General features: G+C 37.1%; 1 protein-coding gene and 1 long non-coding RNA gene across 10 annotated transcripts in view; one reads left to right on the top strand and one right to left on the bottom strand.

Annotated features, from left to right (window-relative positions):
- The window catches only part of ARHGAP28 (Rho GTPase activating protein 28), a 222,855-nt gene extending 207,852 nt beyond the window's left edge, over positions 1 to 15,003 (top strand). For all 8 annotated transcript variants that reach the window (XM_053902407.1, XM_053902404.1, XM_053902403.1 and 5 more), the window contains 3 exons: positions 1,631 to 1,755; positions 11,072 to 11,136; positions 13,291 to 15,003. In XM_053902407.1, the coding sequence (XP_053758382.1) occupies positions 1,631 to 1,755; positions 11,072 to 11,136; positions 13,291 to 13,385 (285 nt within the window). In that variant the 3' untranslated portion in view covers positions 13,386 to 15,003. The remainder of the gene's footprint in view (positions 1 to 1,630; positions 1,756 to 11,071; positions 11,137 to 13,290) is intronic.
- LOC128777064 (uncharacterized) lies at positions 9,767 to 11,827 on the bottom strand. 2 transcript variants are annotated; one of them, XR_008422224.1, is made up of 3 exons: positions 11,569 to 11,827; positions 11,324 to 11,407; positions 9,767 to 10,873 (listed from the first exon to the last, which is right to left on the bottom strand). It is a non-coding gene; the product is annotated as an uncharacterized LOC128777064 (long non-coding RNA). The 2 variants fall into 2 exon arrangements; XR_008422223.1 differs by lacking the exon at positions 9,767 to 10,873 and having other exon boundaries at positions 11,029 to 11,407.
- Positions 15,004 to 18,917: the final 3,914 nt, after the last annotated feature.

The following is an 18,917-nucleotide window of genomic DNA, read 5'->3' as shown; positions in this document are numbered from 1 at the left end:
AACTTATGACTCAAAATGTATGGCTAGGCATTCTGTACGCAAGTATGAATACTATAAATATTAATAGGGAAAATGTGATTATGATCACAGGTTCAGTAATGTCAGGAATGTGGAATTTATCTTACAGAGGCTTCTGGGGAGCTGGGAGAGGAAGGGCATGAAATGACCAAGAGAGGGTTTTAGGAGTATAGTCTTGACTCCAAGACTCTGGGGACGCTCTGCACCTCCCCCCACCAAGTCCAACTTTCTCAGCATCCGTTCCCTGGCATGCTGTCCTGGTTCTTGCTGGTAATAGTAGAAAAGGACCATAAGAACTGACTGTATTTTAAAATATTTTCTATTAGTTTCCTAGTGCTGTTGTCACAAAGCACCACAAACTAAACAGCTTAAAACAATTGAAATGTATTCTCTCACAGTTCTGGAGACTAAAATTCTGAAATCAGGGTGTCAGCTGCATTGGTCCTTCTGAAGGCCTTGAGAGAAGGACCTGTTTCTGACATCATTCCTAGCTTTTGGTGATGCCAGCAATCCTTGGTGTTCCTTAGCTTGTAGATGTATCACTCCGATCTCTGTGTCCATCTTTACACGCTGTGTGTGTGTCTGTGTCTCTTCTCCTCTTAGAAGGACGGTAGCCATAGTGGATATACGTCCACTCTGTTCCATATGACCTTGTCTTAGCTAATCACATCTGCAGTGACCCTATTTCCATATAAGGTTATATTCTCAGCTGCTGGGGGGTAAGACTTCAACGTATCTATTGTGGGACACAATTCAACCCATAATATATTCCTTCTAGGGTATATATTGAGTCAGTTCAACATAAACTTTCTATATCAACAATGCCATTTTTTGAGAATGTTCAAATTGATAAAATGCCTAAGGAGTAGCCAGATCCTCAGGTAGAAATTTATTTCCGTTCATATCTAGACGGAGAATTCATTTTTAAAACATTCCAAATTTTGAAACAAAAGAAATTTTCCAGTCCTGAAAAAACATCAGTTGATGTTAATTAGACCTAAGTGCCATTCTCTGACTATTTCATTTAATCAGAGCTCCAAGGCAGGTCTCCAGGCCAGTCTTGTCATATGAAACCAGAGATGCTCAGCAGTCCACACCTGCTCTTCAGAGTGTTATCAGCACACTTTGAGGGATCAAGTTTTAAATCCCCATCTGGAATTCAACTTGGGCCAGCCAATCATTGTTAATAACTAAAGAAAAAGGGTTTTAAAAAGCTGTATTTTCTAATTGATTCTCAAATTTTTCAGAAGGTGACTCTTCTTAAAATATACTGAAATACAGACTCCTGCTTGAAGTAAGCTTATTTAGGGCACAAAATGAACTGATAGAAACATGAGATTTTGTCATAACCTAGTGTTACTTGTCTTATTATTTTAAGGGACTATAGCAAGTGCCTTAAGTATGTAACAAAAGTAAAATCCCAGGTTAAGTTTACTCATTAGTGAATCTCCTGTTAAAAAGAAAGCAGTGTTTCATTCTGGTTAAATATTGGTCATATTTACATGTTTTCCTAATTCATAATGCCACTGATTTTCACATCTTTAAAGTGCAATCATTAAAGCGATATTCATCCTAGTTTGACAGAATGTACTGAATTTTTCCTCATTGGCAGTCTGACGTGCCGGAAGGAGTCATAAGGGTCCATGCTCCACTTCTCTCTAAGGTGTCCATGGCCATTCAACTCAATAGTCACACCAAAGCCAAAGACATACTGGCAAAATTTCAATATGAGAACAGGTGAGTAAAAGTGAGTATAGGTCTCTGTACAAGGAAGATGATCTTTTATCAGATAAGTAACTCCCAGGCATTTACAAACTTGGCTTTTTTGAAAAATTAGAACCTGTTATTTTGGGGACTTTACCAATAGAGTAAGTGAAAAGTAGAGAAAGAAATTAAGTAGACCATAGAATTGTTGATAACAGAAATGTTTGGTTTGTTTCTTTTTCTTTTGGGGAGGGTTATTTTTTGAAGAAATTTCTACAAATAGAATTCTTAATAGATATCTTCTATCTTGGTTTCATTTACTCAATGAGTTTACTTTTTATTAGAATAAAAAATATAGCAAGTTAGTTTTATAGATACCTAGAATACCATTCCAGGCTTCACTGGGCTTCGACATGCCTATATATAAAGCCTATACATAAAGCTTATGTAGTTGAACGGGCATCATTGCTGTCGTCTTTCTTAAAACCTACTGCTAATTAATCTTGAGATCAGAATTCTATTTACAAAAAAAAAAAAAAAAATCCTTTCCTCATTTGCCCTAAGTCATCTTGAAGCACCATAAATCAGGATAATTTTTGTCTAGGCATACTTATTAAAGGATAAACATTTGCCCTGAGGTTTTTAAAAGATGAGAAGCACTAGTTTAAATCTGTCCATTAGACAGCAGGTACAGTTTGAGGGTTTCTAGTAAAACTGATGGAGGTTCTCAAAGAGAAGCTTTCCAATCATACTAAAAAGGAGTACCCATGTTGAGGGTGGGAACAAGCCAGTTGAGGAAGGTTACATACCGTAACACTCCATTTATATAACATTTTGAAATGACAAAATTTTAGAAATGGAGGGTAGATTAGCAGTTGCCAAAAGTTGGGGAGGGCAGATTATGGGAGAGAGATGGGTATGGTCATAAAAGGGTGACACAAGGACCTGGAGATATTGGAGCTGCTCAGTGTCTTGACTCTGGTGGTAGATAAGAACCTGTACAAGTTGTACTGAACTTAATACCCGCATGCATACAAATGAGTACATGTAAAATGGGAAATCTAAAGAAGATGGGTGGATCGTATCAATGTCAGGATTCTAACTAGCATTATACTGTATTTTTTTTACCATTTGGGGAAAAGTGGGCAAAGAGTATGAAGAATCTTTCTGTATTATATTTCATACGTGTAAGAATCGACTAACTTGATAGAAATATTTCAGTTAAAAAAAAAAAAAACAGGAGTAGCCAATAGAAGTAACCTATAGTATTAGAAGCCAGGTTAGTGGCTTTCTGTAAGGGTGGAAGGGATAGTGACCAAGAAGCCATGATAGTGGCTTCTAAGAAGTTCTTTTTTTAGACTATGGGGGCTGGTTACATGGTATGTTCACTTTGTGAAAGTTCTTCAAGTGTTTTTATGTAGGATGTGTGCATGTTATATATGTACTATATAAAAAAAGAAAATAATAGGGGCCAACAGGAGCCCCAAAAACTTACTTCTCTTCACTGTGAAGACACCATAAGTAGTTACCACTAGGCGGTAATAGAGAGACTTGAAATTCCACTGAGGGGATTTGAACACACAATAGATTCCTAGTCACATGCATGACAAAACTGCCTCTGTGCTGTCATGTAGACCTTTTGTAGAATGAAAATGTTTCTGGTAAAAGTAAGTCAGAATCAGTGACTGCAGATAGATGCAAATTCTTTGTATGAACTTCTTCAACAGATTTTGTCCAGTCCATTTTCTTCACCAGTTAGAACTGTGGCCAATTTCAGTTTAGTTGTAAAGTGGCCCATTTTTGCCTGTTTCACTAGAGGCTGTTCTGTTTAAGTAAAAAAAAGAAGAAAGAAGTCTCCTTCTCCCAGATCCTCCCTCTTAGGACTAAAAACCCTTGGACATAACCTAACGACAAGTGTAGGAAGACACTAAAAGGTAGAAAGATGAGTGCTGACCACCTAAGGACATCGGGCCTCTGAAACAACATGGTGGTGAATTCTTGGGTTTCCTTATTGCCTCCCACATATCCAGGCAGGAACTGCAGAAACCTCCAACCTGGCACAGACGCAGACAATAAAAGAGTTCCAAGAAGAGCCTGCTCCCAGCCAAAGGACTGGGGAGAGAGTGGTCTAAACACAAAGCACCATTCTGGCAGTACCTACCCTGCTCCAACCAAACAGGAACTGGAAGAGCACACCATCACGCCTGTGGTCTCAGTGGGACCAAGCAGGCCACTGATCTGCATGCCCCACCCAGCAGAATCCCTTGGTGATCCAGTTCCCAGCCACGTTAGTGTCAGCACCTCCACCCAGCATCGGGGAGACCTGACGAGTCTGTGCGAGGCAGACAGTATCCCCCAGCTTCACCCCACCCTCAGAGTCAGTATGGCCCAACGATAAGCTGAGCTTTACCCTCACCCAGCAGCAGCAAAGCAGCTTGAGGCAGCCTTCTGTTTCCCCTCCCTGGTGGCAGCAGAGCCCAGCAGGCGGCTGATCTTACACCCTCAATCAGAGGCAGCAGAATGGTGCCAGTTGGTGTCCCACTTTCACTGGGCAGGTGTCAGTGGGGCCCAGCAAAAAGCTGAAGATACACACCCACCCAGACCTTGTGCTATACCTCAACAGGACTGCCTGCCAAAAATGATGATTAAATAAGATCCAGAGTCTCATAATATCCAAAGTGTCTGCAGTATGATACAGAATCACTCATTATACCTAAACCCAGGAAAATCACAATAGGAATGAGAAAAGACAATTGACAAATGCTGGTGCTAAATGGAATCAGATGTCTGAATTAATCTGACAAGAATTTTACAGTAGCCATCTCAAAGGGAAAAAAAAAAGGCTTCAACAAGCAACTATGATTCTCATGAATAAAATGAAAAAATAGAAAACCTCAGCAAACAAATAGAAGTTATAAAGAGAATGTAATGAAAATTATAGAACTGAAAAACAGAATCACTAAAATAAAAACTCGCTCGCTGGGCTCAATAGTAGAGTGGAATTGACAGAGGATATAATCAGTAAACTTGAGGACATATCACTAGCATTATTTATTCTGAACAAAGAAGACAGACCTAAAAAAGTGAATATAGTCTCAGACTATATTCTGAGTCCAGGGATCCATGGACTATAATAAGAAAGCTAACATTCGCATCATTGCAGCACCGAAAGTAGAGAAAACAGAGAGGAACGGAAAAAGTATTTGAATAAACAATGGCTGATAACATTCCAAATTAGCAAAGGTGTAAACCGACATATTCCAGAAACTAAGTGAACCCAAATAAGACAAACCAAAGGAAATCCTTGGCACAACAATGTAATTAAACTTGTAAAGATTAAAGACAAAGAAAAAAACCTTGAAAGTATTCAGAGAGAAGCAATGGCTTTCTTATAGGGAACACCAATTCCAACGACAGCAGATTTCTTATCTGAAACCCTGGAGGCCAGATGGAAGTGGCATAACATTTTTCCAAGTACTGAAAGCAAATACTGTCAACCTTGAATTCTAAGTCCTGCAAAAAATACCCTTCCAGAATGAAGGGGAAATGACATTCTTGGGTGAAGCCAAACTGAGATTTTTCAGACTTACCCATAAAGAATGGATAAAGGAAGTTCTCTAAATAGAAAGAAAATGTTAACAAAGGCTTGGAGCATCGGAAAGGAAAAGAGAACATCAGAATAGGTAAACAGTAGTAAATGTAAGAGATTATCCTACTCGTTATGCGTTTCTTAAATCATATTTAATGGTTGAAGCAAAAACTTTTACATCTGATATGCTGCTCAGTGTAGGTAGAGGACATATTTAAGGTAATTACATTTAAGAAGGGTTGAGGCTCAGCACCCCTTATTGTCTGCATTGTGACTTCCTTCCAAAGATTGCAGTATGTAAAGAGGGAAAAAGAACAACTTCATAGTCATGAAATCTGACCTCAGCCAGGTGACCAAGATTAACATCAACAATGCTAAGTCTTGCTCATAGTATGTACCCTTGATAAGAAATGATGAAAATGGCACTTTACATCTGTTGCTTTCCTCCCAAGAACATATAACTTCAGCCTAAACATGAGAAAAACATCAGATAAATCCCAACTTAGAAATGTTCTACAAAATACCTGATGTGTCTTCCTGAAAACTGTCATGGATGTCAAAAACAAGACAGAGGTGAGAAACAGAATCAAGAGGAGCCTAACGAGACATGACTAGGTGTTCGTTTCCCGGTATTTGCATAACAAATTACCTCAACCTTCTGGCTTAAAACAACAGAAATGTATTCTCTCAGTTCAGGAGGCCAGAAGTCTGAACAAATATGTCCGCAGGGTCGGTCCCTTCTGGAGGCTCTGAGGGAGAGTCTTTCTCATGCCTCTCTCCTAGCTTCTGGTGGTTGCCAGCATCCTTGGCATTCCGTGGCTTATAGACGTATCACTTCAATCTCTCCATCTTCATATCATCCTCTTCCCTATGTTTCTCTGTGTCTTCTTCCCTTCTTAATAAAGACTCAGTGGATTTTAGGGCATCTTCTGAATCCAGGATGATTTCATCCCAAGATTCTTAAGTGATTACATCAGCAAATACCCTATATTCAAATAAAGTCACATTCTTAAAGATCCAGGTGGACATGAATTTTGGAAAGGACACTATTCAACCAACTATAATTACTAAATATATTGCAATACTCTGGGTGGGTCTCTGGAACAGAAAGCAGATACTAGGTAAAAACTAGGAAAATCTGAATGAAATATGAACTTTGGTTAATAACAATGTATTATATTCATTAGTTGTGACAAATGTACCGTATTAATGTTAGATGTTAATAATAGGGGCAACCAGGTGTGGGGAATATGGAACTGTCTATACTATTTTCACAATTTTTAAGTAAATCTAAAAGTTCTAAAATTAGGTTTATTTGTAAAATTTGTTAGGGTTCTACCAATTAGGAGAATATTAATGGTAAAGTAATTTCAAAGTAAATAGGTAAAGTTTAGTTATGCTAGAATATCAGGATTATCTTTCTGTTTTAAAAATGAAATAATATATGCGTTAGTGGTCCTCTTCCTTTAACTTATGTTATTTTTAATTCAACGAACTAAGAATAAATAGAATTAAATGTTTATTCTTAAAGTATGAAGATAAAGAGAACTGACAGAAGTAGGTTTCTACACATCACTAAAAGTAGTAAAACCTCAATCCCAGTGGACCATGATAAGTTACATTTGTGTATTGTAATGCCTGAGAAACCACACACACACACACACACAAAATACAAAGTAGTATATTTAAAAATTCTGTAAATAAATCAAGGTGTAATTATAAAAGATAGACCATATCATGGGCCATAACACAAACCTCAGTAAATTTAAAATAATTTAAATAATACAAGGTATCTTTTCTGTCCATAAAGGAATCAAACTAGATGTCAGTAACATTAGGACAACGTGAAAATCTCTAAATATTTAAAAATTAAACCACACACTTGTAAAAACTCCACAAGTCAAAGAGGAAGTGTTAAAGAAGATTTTTTTTAAAGTACATAGATTGAAAATAAAACTGCAGCTTACCAAATTTTGTACAGTGCAGCTAAAGCCATGCTGAGCGAAAAATGTATAGCAGTAAATGCTTGCATTAAAAAAGAGGGCGAGATCTCAGAATAATCAAGTAAGTTTCTACCTCAAGAAACTAGAAAAATAAGAGCAAAATAAACACAAAATGAAGGAAGTGATAGAAGAACAGAAATCAGTGAAATTGAAAACAGGAAAATGATAGAGATCAGTGAAACAAAAAGCTGGTTCTTTTAAGAAACAATAAAATTGATAAACTTCTAGAAATGAAAAGCAAAAAAATCACCAATTTTAAAGCAAAAAATATCACTATGTAATATTTCCCTTAAAAGGATAATATGAAAATACTATAAACAACTGTATGCTCAAAATTGAAAACTTAAAAGAAATGGACCAGTTCCTCTAAGACTACAGATTACCAAAACACAACCAAGATGAAATAGTTTTGAGGCCATTAAAGAAATGGAATTTTTAATTAACTAATTTATTTATTTGTTTTTTAACATTTATTTTCAAGAGAGAGAGAGAAACACAGTGAGGGGGGAGGTGCAGAGAGAGAGGAGGACAGGATCTGAAGCAGGCTCCAGGCTGTCAGCGCAGAGCCTGACACGGGGCTTGAACCTGCCAACAGTGAGATCATGACCTGAGCTGAAGACAGACACTTAACTGCCTGAGCCACCCAAGCACCCCTGAATTTTTAATTTAAAAGTTTCCCCAAAAAAGAAATCTCCAAGTCCAGATGGCTTCACTGGAGAATTCTAGCAGATGTTTAAAGAATTCACAGCAATTTAGCACATTCTTTTTCAGAAAATAGAAGAGAAGAAGGGACACTACCTAACTCATTTTATGAAACTAGTGTTGACCTGACACCAAAGACAATAAACAAACAAACAGTGCAGACCAGTATCTCTCATGAACTTAGAGATAAAAGTCCTAGGCAAACCATGAGCAAATCTAATCCAACATATATGAAAAGAGTTACTCACCATGATCAAGTGGGATTCGTTTCAGTTTAGGTCAATATTCAGAAAGTAATGTAATCCATCCTCAGATTGGAGAAAAATCATAGATCATGTTAACTGATACAGAAAAAAACATTTGACAAAATCCAATACCCATTCATGATAAAAACTCTCAGTGAACTAGGAAAAGGGAAGAACTTCCTCAACTTGATAACTACCATCTATAAAAACCTATAACAAACCTTATACTTAATGATGAAAGATTGAATGCTTTCCTTCCAAGATCAAGAAAATTACTTAAAAAAAAAAAACACTACTTGTAACTTGTGTTCAACATACTATTGGAGGACGAAGCCACTCAATATAAGGAAAGAGAAAGGAAGGTAAGGGGGGGGGAGGGGAGGGGAGGGGGGCAGAGCGGGGAGAGGAGGAGAGAAAGCCAGGGAGGGAAGGAGGAAGGAAGGGAGAAGGGAAGAATGAAGGAAGGGTGGCTGGGCAAGTAGGCATACAGATTTTAAAGGAAGAAATAAAAATGCACATAACATAAAGTTTATAATTTTAAGTGTACATTCCAATGGTATTAAGTACATTTACATTGTTACACGGTCATTACCACCATCCATCTCCGGAAAGATTTTATCATCCCATACTCAGACTCTGTCCCCATTAAACAATAACTCTTCATTTCTCCCTCTCCCAAGCACTGGTAACTGCTCTTCTACTTTGTCTCTATGAATGTGACTATTCTAATAACTGATTTTTGACAAAAGTACAAAAACAATTCAATGGCTGAAGGACAGCCTTTTCAACAAATGATAAATGGTGCTCTAGCAGTTGAATATCTGTAGACAAAAAAGAAAGAAAGAAAGAGAAAGAAAAGTAATTAACCCGTAGTGCATATTTAAATTTAAAATGTAAAACTATAACACTTTTAGAAAATAACAGGAGAAAACCTCTGTGATGTAGGGCTAGTAAAGAGTTCTTAAAGTTGATATCAAAAGCATGATCCATAAATTGGACATCTTTCAAAACTGAAAACTTATATACTGAAAGACTCAGTGAAATGGTTGAAAAGACAAACTAAGGATGTATACAGACCTTATATCCAGCAAATGACTAGTTTCTAGAATATATAGAGAACACTCAATACTCAACAATAAAAATATCCAAATTAAAAATGAGCAAAAGATGTGAACAGATATTTCACTAAAGAGGATATATGGATACAAATATGCACATGAAAACATGTTCAGTAGCCATTAGGGAAATGCAGAGCCACAATGACTATCATTAAACCATCTGAGAATGGCTAAAATAAAAAATAACGATGACATCAAATACTGGCAAAGATACAGAGAAGCCGGATCACTCCTACATTGGTGGTGAGAATGTAAAAGGCTATAGTTGCTCTGTAAAACAGTTTGACAGTTTTTCATAAAACTAAATATGCAACTACCGTGTGATCCAGCTTGCACACTCCTGAGAATTTAGCTCAAAGAAATGAAGATAATATTCACACAAAAACCTGAACACAAATGCTTATAGCAACTTTATTTAAAATAGTAAAAAACTGGTGGAAAAAAACCAGATGTTCTTCAACAGGTAAAAAACAAACTGGTACATCCATACCATGGCATGCTACTCATCAATAAAATGCAACACCTTGGCGAGTCTTCAGTGATTTATGCTGATTAGAAAAAAAAGCCCATACAGAATGTAAGCCAATTTGACAATAAATTATATTTAAAAAGAAAAAAATGAATACAAAAAAAGCTCTGTACTCTGTTTCTATTTACTCTGTGTAACATTTTTGAAATTAGAAGCTTCTAGAAAATGTAGAATCGAGTAGACATTACTAGGGACAAGGGATGAGCATAGTAATGATGGAGAGGGTAGGGAGTGGGACTGTAAAAGGTAAACGGGAGATCTAGTGATGATGGAAATATCCTGTATCTTAACTGAATCAATGTTGACATTCTGGTTGTGGTAGCAAACTAGAGTTTTGCAAAATGTTATTATTGGGGGAAACTGGGTAAAGGGTAGACAGGATCTACCTGTATAATTTCTTAAAACTACATGCAAATCTACCATTATCTCAAAATGTTTAAACAATAAAATAGGCCACACATCTTTCTTCCTCACAAAGAGCTAAGGCAGTCTTTTTGAAGAAACCAAGCTGAAAGTCATTCCTCATGTAGGTGGAGATCAACAATGGTCTTTCTAGACTTTTCTACTGCAGTATTCCAGGATGCTGAAATTAAACTGGGCAATTATTTTCTCTGACTTGCTTTCACCATAGAGCAGAAACATGCAATGAAGTCAACATTAGACAGTCTGAAAAGCTTTAGGCAAGTTTAGAAACATGGCATGGACAAAGGAGAGAATCCCATTCAGTTTCTGGCAAAAAGAGAAATGAAACCTGACTTCTTTCGAATCGAGAGTAATGTGACCAATGACAAGGCAATATGAAACATCCAGCTGCTCCTTAGCCAGCCTTGGCGTGTCTCTAACAGTTTACTCTCTTAAATGAAGCTGTCAGTTGGGGACAGAATGGGCTCCAGGTTGCTGCAGGGGACAGCAGCATCCGTCTTAGTTTGGGATAGTCCCATCCTTTCTGTGCCTTGAATGCTTGTCTGTGTCAAACAAGTAAAAAAAAAAAAATAATAATAATAATAATAATAAGTTTTTATCATAACTTCAATTGTAATAATGATTTGTGGGTATATTTCACTCAAGGCAGAAGGAATTGTTTGTTGCCATGGTTATTTAATCCACAGATTTACCTCAGATCATAGAACAGGGTTAAAATTACATTGCCTTCTTTTTTTCAGTTATGGTTCGTCAGAATGCATTAAGATTCAGAACCAACGGTTATATGAAATTGGAGGAAATATAGGTAAGCATTCTCTAACGGTCTTTACTCCTAAATTCTCTGATTACTCTAAAAGAAATATGATGCTATTATTGTAACAGCACATTTTACCAGTTTCTTAGATTATAAATTCAAAATCAGTAAGATTCTGATTTTTTAATCTCATGTGAGAACAGTTGTATGAATTTCCTAAAATATACCCAAATTTTACATGTGAATATTCCAGTTGACATGAAGTAGACTTGTGGGTCTTTTCAATGTGCCTCAGAGTTGGCAAGTCTCTTCCTAGAGATCCCTGAAAAACAGAGAAACATCATGGAACTTTGAAATCGTGACACCCTTTTTGTTGAACTTTCCTGGTTTCACCCTCAACCCAGGTTCATTCTTCTTGTTTCCCTGAGAGGGAGCAAAAAGGAATCAAAGGGAAATACCCTCTGCTTTCATCTGTGTCCTTACCTTCCCCTTCGTCCATGTCTTCTGCTTGCACCCTGCACAGCCTGGATGAACGACCGGTGCTTCCACTGAAGGCCAGCACCTCTGTGTGTACCTCGCTTCATGTCCCCGCCTGCCACTTGGAGCCTTCCTCCAGTCCCCCATTCTCCTGCACCATCAACTTTTCCCTCCCAGTTGCATTATTTCCAACTGCATGAACAGTTTTGTGAAGATAACAGATATTTCCAAAAATCTCTCTTGACCCCCTTCCAGCCCACTTCCATTTCAGTGTTCCACTTTACAGCAAAAACTCCTTAAAGCTGTTGTCTGTCCTCCAATTTCTCCCTCTCGTTCTCTCTTGAAACCACTCCAGGCAAGCGTTACCCCGCAACACTTCACCCAAATTGCTCTCTTGTTGAGGCCACCGGAGAACTCTTATGTTGTGAAATCCAGTCTTTCGTCTGTCTTGATAACTGCCTGCCGAGTTGATCTTTCCCTTTGAAAACACACTTTCTTCACCTGGTTTCAAGGACGACCTAAGCTTCTGGGTTTCATTCCACTTCACTGGTGGCTCCTTCTGACCCTCTTTTGCCCGCTACTTCTCATCCTCTCAACCTTCAACGTGGAAAGCTGTGGGGTCAGGCCTCAGAGCTCTTCTTACCTACATATTACTTCCTTAGTGAGCTCAATCCGTCACATCGCTTTAAATACACCAGCATGCAGATGCTTCTCATATTCTATCCAGACTTCCACTCAACACCAACCTTGCAGAGCTCATCACCAGGCACATTTGCCATGGAGCCTTTGCATGTACTCTTTTCCCAGAATGCTCTCCTTTAGAGTGTTCGTTTCTTCCTCCCTCACCTCTTGGAGGTGTTGGCCGCTGTGTCACCTCAAAGAGACCTTCCGGGATTTCACCCTCTCTAGTGTGCCTTCCCGGTTTTTTGTTCTCTCGTGTTCTCATCACCGCCAGACTTACTTTATATTATGCTTGCTAGTTTGCTGGTTGCCTTTTATCACTTTGAGAATGTAAGTGCCCTGAGGGCAAGTGTTTTTGATTATCTGATGCATTTCTGTAGCCCTAGCCCCTGGAATAATACCTGGAATATAGTAACTTTCAAGAACAATTTGATAAATGAATGAGTGAATGAAGCAAGCAATCAAATGTTGGTAGTTTTGTTTGAGAATTTGGTATACATTTCAAACACTGTACATAAAGATTTTCAAATGTATTTGCCTCATGGAATGATTTGTTGTTGTTGTTATCATTTCTAGATCTCCTGCCCTTGGGCATTGCATCCGTAGTAAAGAAACAAAATGACCGTTCCTAAAATGAACGTAATTTTAATCTTTTCTAGTCCTGGTCAAGTTACTATCTGTAAAACCATTTGAGGACGTGTATTATTTTATAAATGATCAGTTTATACCTTAAATAAGTTCTTTCCAGATTTTCCTACTTGATGTGGTGAGTCTAGGGAACAGTTTGCCTGTAGTTGGTATGTCTATATTTTTCCACAATTTTGCATGGGATTTATGTGAAGTATTTCACAGTCAGAAAGAAAGAAAGAAGGGATAGAGGAAGGCAAGAAGGTAGGCCGACTAGCTTTGCTAAGGAAATTTTAATATGTATCTACTTACTTTTGGCTGAGATATTAGCCTTATTCGAACTTACCAACACACACATGCATATGCACACATAGAAGTGTGCACCATCAAAAACATCCTCTGATTTTCTCTTTCCTTTAGGGCAGCATTGCTTGGATCCAGATGCTTATATATTGGATGTATATCACGTCAATCCTCAAGCAGAGTGGGTGATTAAACCCCAACCAAGTTTTTGAAACACCCTCCAGGATGGCAGCTATCATGTATCACATGCCAAGAAGATTCTGCATGTGGTAGGGAAAAAAACAAGACTACTTTTGACATGTTTGCTCCAATAACTCTCTTGGTGTTTCTCAGCCCAAGTGGTGTCTCCCAGCGTTGTCAACATGAACCATGGAGGAGGCACTGGTTGGCTGTTTGAGCTGGGGCTTTCTCCTATGATTCCTTGATAAGAGTGAAGGAAAGATGATGCGATCCTTCCAGAAGAAAGGCCAATCTAGTATGTGGAACTCTAATCATTTCTAGTACTTTGGTTTCATATCAGAAATGAATTTGGCCCTATACCTAGAGATAAGAAACACTTCTTTATGTAGCAAATGCTACCAAAGACAAGAGGTAGAAGAGAATTGTTTTCATACCTGTGTTATATACATAGGTGGACCTTTTTGAACAAGAATGCCAGAAATATCAATAATTTTTGCTCTGTAAAATAATCCAGATCTACTTTTCAAAGGGAATCGGTTCCTAAAGTTATGCATACAATATTTATGCTCTGACTTGCTCCCAAATTGGAGGAGGGCGAACTCCTGTTGAAGGAACACTGTATTGTTATGTATGTTGTACTGTATTATGACTATCAGCATTCTGGTGCAAATGACCATTTCTCTATTGTGGACTATTGAAAATTGATATTTTTAAAGCTTCTTTTCTGATGAGCACTGGTCCGTATAGCAAAGGTTAGTCTGAAAGAGGGTGTCCTTATTCTTTCGTAACCTTCTGCGTGGTTAATAGTCACAGAACCACTATTTTCTCCTCATGATTCTGGTGCTCAACGAATAGCTTTCTCTGTGCCAGACACAGATTTCCTTTCCTGATCAAACATATCATTTTTTATATTTCACAACTGTAGATAGTCACTTCTGCCACCCCAATTTAAAAATATAGAACTGCCTTTATCCAACTGTTCTTTATCCAAGAATACTGAAAAATAGTGTCATATCCATATTTTATATGCTGTAAAAGCATATTTTGTTTCTGTTCATCAACCATTGACATGGCCAAGCACTGTGGACTAGCCTCAGGCTTTAAAATCAGATGCAGCTTTGGTGAGCTGGAAACTGTCTCACTGTGAAGATCCTGTGGAAGCATTTTCCAGACCGGCACTTGGTGAGAACATACAGTTCTCCACGAGCTAATGGAGAACAAATCTGAAATGTGCCAAGGGGTCAGACGGCTCCGCCTTTCATCTTGAGACTGCAGATACAGTTCTTCTAGGGTCAGTAGAATTGGGGACAGAAATCTCATTTATCCCACATGCATGCTTTGGATTAGAATCCACAGATTGAGATGTTGATGAATTTGTATCAATTTTAATGAGATTTAATGCCCAGATGACTCTCTTTTGCAGTTCAAACAATAAAGTTGCTCACAGATACAGAAGACATTTCATCTACTTACCAATTCTCAAAACGTAATATGATGATAACTGAAGCCCATGTATAGAAGAAATCTTTTATATGCTGCATTATGCCTTGATATCTCTTAAAACATTGTTTGTATTCACCATGTAGATAATTGTGTTTCTGGCCACTAATATTTTGTTATATTTTTATAAAAAACTCAAATATCCATTCATTTTATTTGTTTGAGAATTTTTATTTCCTGTGCCTGAAAACCCATTTTGAGATAAATGCGTTTTATCACTTTTTATTTATTCCTACATTTCATCAGTTTTCCATGGTTGGCTAATCAATGGCGTGCAAGTTTACATAATGAATTTCAAGAGTCCAAAAAAATGCTCTCATCATTTTATAATTCAGACTACAGGAGTAAACATTTTACTTTATGCAGTTGCTAACTTCCAGGACATAAGATGGTGGTAATTTATGCCCACACACATGGAAGATAATCTTCAAATTAGCTATCTTATACTTCCATGTACATATGAAAACAGGGACTGGTTTTTCTTATTGTTTCCTATATTTCAGAATCATTAAATTCTACCGTGTTTACATAGAAGATTTACGGATCGTATTCATTTAATTTTTTGAGAATTTTCCTATCTTTGAATTGAAAACACATTAGAACCTATCCATAAGTTCTAAACGTTTTGAGATTTACTCCACTTATCATTTTGAAATAAGTAGGTAACAGATGACAGGTGAAAAACAGTAAGTTTCTGAGTTTCTTACCCCCCTTTGTGTGGTGTCAGATGTCAAAGATTCAGCTGAGTCAGTAGCTTTAAATGAATCACCTGAATGTATTTAAGGATGTGTGACAACTTTCAAATAGCTATGTGATATGGAAGGCCATGCCAATACCACTATCTTTGGATACAACTTTTATTCTTTGTCCTAGGATAACTGACTGATTTGAGGAGAACTTCCAGTAGACATACAGACTAATTTTGTATGAGTAGAGGTTCTTTTTACTCAATTTATTCTTAAAGAATAAACAAACCTCTACAATTACAATTCAAAAATGTCTGTCAAATAATTACTGAAACTATTTTTGCTTTTTCAAGGGTTGTTTTAAAATAGTTATAGTAGTCAGTAAAATTGAGTAGTATGTTTGCAAACAAGAGAAGACTCAGATCCCGGGCTTCTAGATTCAGTTCTCACTAGCTTCCCGCTTAGGAAAATAATATCTGGGAAAGTATTAGAGGAAGTTAACATTTTAGTGACACTTACCCAGAAAATAAACCTAGAGCTGGCTCATTGTTTTCTGCATTCTGTGGAAGAGGATCCCTTTGTTTAGCAGCTCTTGGAGGATATGATTCTTGGATTCAGTGATCTTCAAATAAACTGGAATGTTAATTTCATTACAATGGGTATACAGTATAAACTACCTCACTTGCCTTTCTTGGGAAAAAAATTAATGGACTTTAACAGTTTTTGTTACAAACTGTCCCTGAGTCTTATTATTATTTAAGTCACTTCAGTTAGCTTTCAATGTGCATTTAATAATACACATTTAATGATGTAAAATATTTTTAGCAAAAGCTTTAAAGCCAAAACTACTCTGTAACTGTGACCTGTGGTATACTCTGAGAAATTCGTGTCCCTTAGTCATTGTCTTGTGTGTTTCACCACGTTGCAGTGCAGGTTTTCAAGTGTAGGAATTAAGAGTCATCTCTGCTTTCCGGCATTTTTCAACTGCTTTCCCCATATTGCACTTGACAGAAAAGCAACATGAGATTGAAATTCCCTTCTTTCTATCAAGCATATTTCAACTGTTTTTCACAAATGTTTAACATGCCTGAAAAGAATATATATTATGGGATTAAATAGTTCCTAGTTTCTGACAGGCATTTTCAGCTATTTTCCATAAATATGTCACTTAATAAAAAATAGTGTGACATGGATTAAAATGTTTCTTTCAAACATTTTAAATGGTTTCACACACACACACATAACCTTAATTTAAAAACAAATCTTTCAGCCATTTTTCAACTATTTTCTAAAACTCTGTGATCTGATTAAAAAATGATTTAATGTCACAAGAAATGCCAATGTTTTATGTTGTCTCCCGTTGCAAAAGTTAATATTAATTCTTTTGTCTTGGCTTCCATTGTTAAATATAATATGTATGTTGCATTTATCCATAAAAATAAAGAGAAAAAAAGAAAAACGTTGTCCCAAGAATTCTTATGTTCCACCAGTCTAAGGGCACCATGTGCCTAGTGAAAGAATGGGGGCTTTTGAGGGGACTGGGTAGCTCAGCTGGTTAAGCATCCGACTCTTGATTTCACCTCAGATCATGATCACACGGTCATGAGTTCGAGCCCCGTGATGGGCTCTGTGGTGGTATGGAGCCTGCTTAAGATTCTGTCTCTCTCTCCCTCTTCCCCTCTCCTACTCTCGAGGTTGCATTCTCTCTCTCTCTCTCAAAAAAACAAACAAACAAACAAACAAAAACAACAGGGCTTTCAAGTCAGCAGGCACATGTGTGAGCCCACTCTGTCACTCACTTGCTGGATGGTGGCCTTGTGCAAAACCCATGTGGCACTATAGTAATGGATGGTTATGATGTTGTTTTTAATGTGTCTTTAAAAAACAACAACAAAAAAAACAAAAACTTTTTCAATGGATACAGAAAAGACATTTGACAAAATTCAGTACTAATTCATGATATTTTTTTGTAAATTCAACATTTTACAGTATATCTTGTGCTAAAGGCAAGAAAGAAAGGCAAAAGATTAAAAAGAAAGCAGTCTCTATTTGGAAATGATATGAGTATTTATATGGAAAAGGCTGAATATCTTCAACTATTAGAACTAGTAAGATAATTAAGCACGGTCATGGCATATAAGGCTATTACGTAAAAATCAATAGTATTTTTTTTGAAGGTTTTTAATTTATTTGAGAGAGAGAGAGCACACGCACACATGGGAATGTGAGCAAGCAGGGGAGGGGCAGAGAGAGAGGGAGACAGAGAATCCCAAACAGGCCCCATGCTGTCAGTGTAGCACGAGGTGGGGCTTGATCTCACAAACTCTGAGATCATGATCTGAGCCGAAATCAAGAGTTGGACACTTAACCGACTGAACCACCCAGGTGCTCCAAAATCAATTGTATTTTTTATATTAGCAAACAATTGGAAAATAAAGGTTTTAACTTCCATTTCCCATAGCATCAAGAAAGTTTATGGAAAAACTAAAACATACTTTTGGTAGAAATTAAAGAATAGCTAAATAAATTTATAGACAGATCATGTTTCTACGTGGGAAGAGATGGATGGAAGAACATTGGCAAGATGTCCGTTCCCCACAAATAGATCTGTAGATTTAATGCAATCCCAATCATAACACCAGTAGGCTTTTTAGGTAGAAATTGGCAAACTAATTATAAAATTTATATGGAAATGCAAAGGATCTAGAACATCTAAAGTAATCTTACCCCAAAAAGAGAACCAAGTTACATTTAGAATGAGGGATTTCAAGACTTACTATAAAGCTACAGCTATTAAGATAATATGATACAATATGAAGGTCAACACCTACATCAATGAAACAAAACAGCACAGGAGGTGCTCACTTACATCATCATTTGATTTTTAGCACAGGTGCCAAAGTAACCCTATGGAGAAAGGAAACTTTCTGCAGAAGGGGCTAGGGCAACTAGATATACATATCACAAATTCATCCAAAGTGGATCAGAGTATTAATTATAATGCTCGAAACAATGATGCCTTCAGAAGAAAACACAGGAGACTAGCTTTGTGACTTGGGAATAGGCAAAGCTTTCTTAGGAACAGAAAGCAACACTTTTAAAAGAAAACAAAATTTGCTAAATTAGACTTCAACAAAATTTAAAACTGCTGCTTATCCAAAGGGACCATTAAGAAATCAAGCAAACCACAGATTAGGAAAATAGATATTTGTAAAGTATATGTTTGACAAAAGACAGACATTCAGGATATATAAAGAATTCTCTAATGAAAAACAAGCACATTTTTGAAAAGGGCATAAGACTTGAACAGATACTTACATGAAAGGAGATAACACAAATGGCTAATAAGCAGATACAAACACATTCAACATCGTGTGT

The sequence above is a fragment of the Panthera pardus genome, unplaced genomic scaffold (assembly GCF_024362965.1).
Source record: "Panthera pardus isolate Hobbes unplaced genomic scaffold, ASM2436296v1 HiC_scaffold_15, whole genome shotgun sequence".
NCBI classification, from domain to species: domain Eukaryota; kingdom Metazoa; phylum Chordata; class Mammalia; order Carnivora; family Felidae; genus Panthera; species Panthera pardus.
The sequence above is the reverse complement of the archived record's forward strand: the minus strand, read 5'-3'. Positions and strand labels throughout refer to the sequence as shown.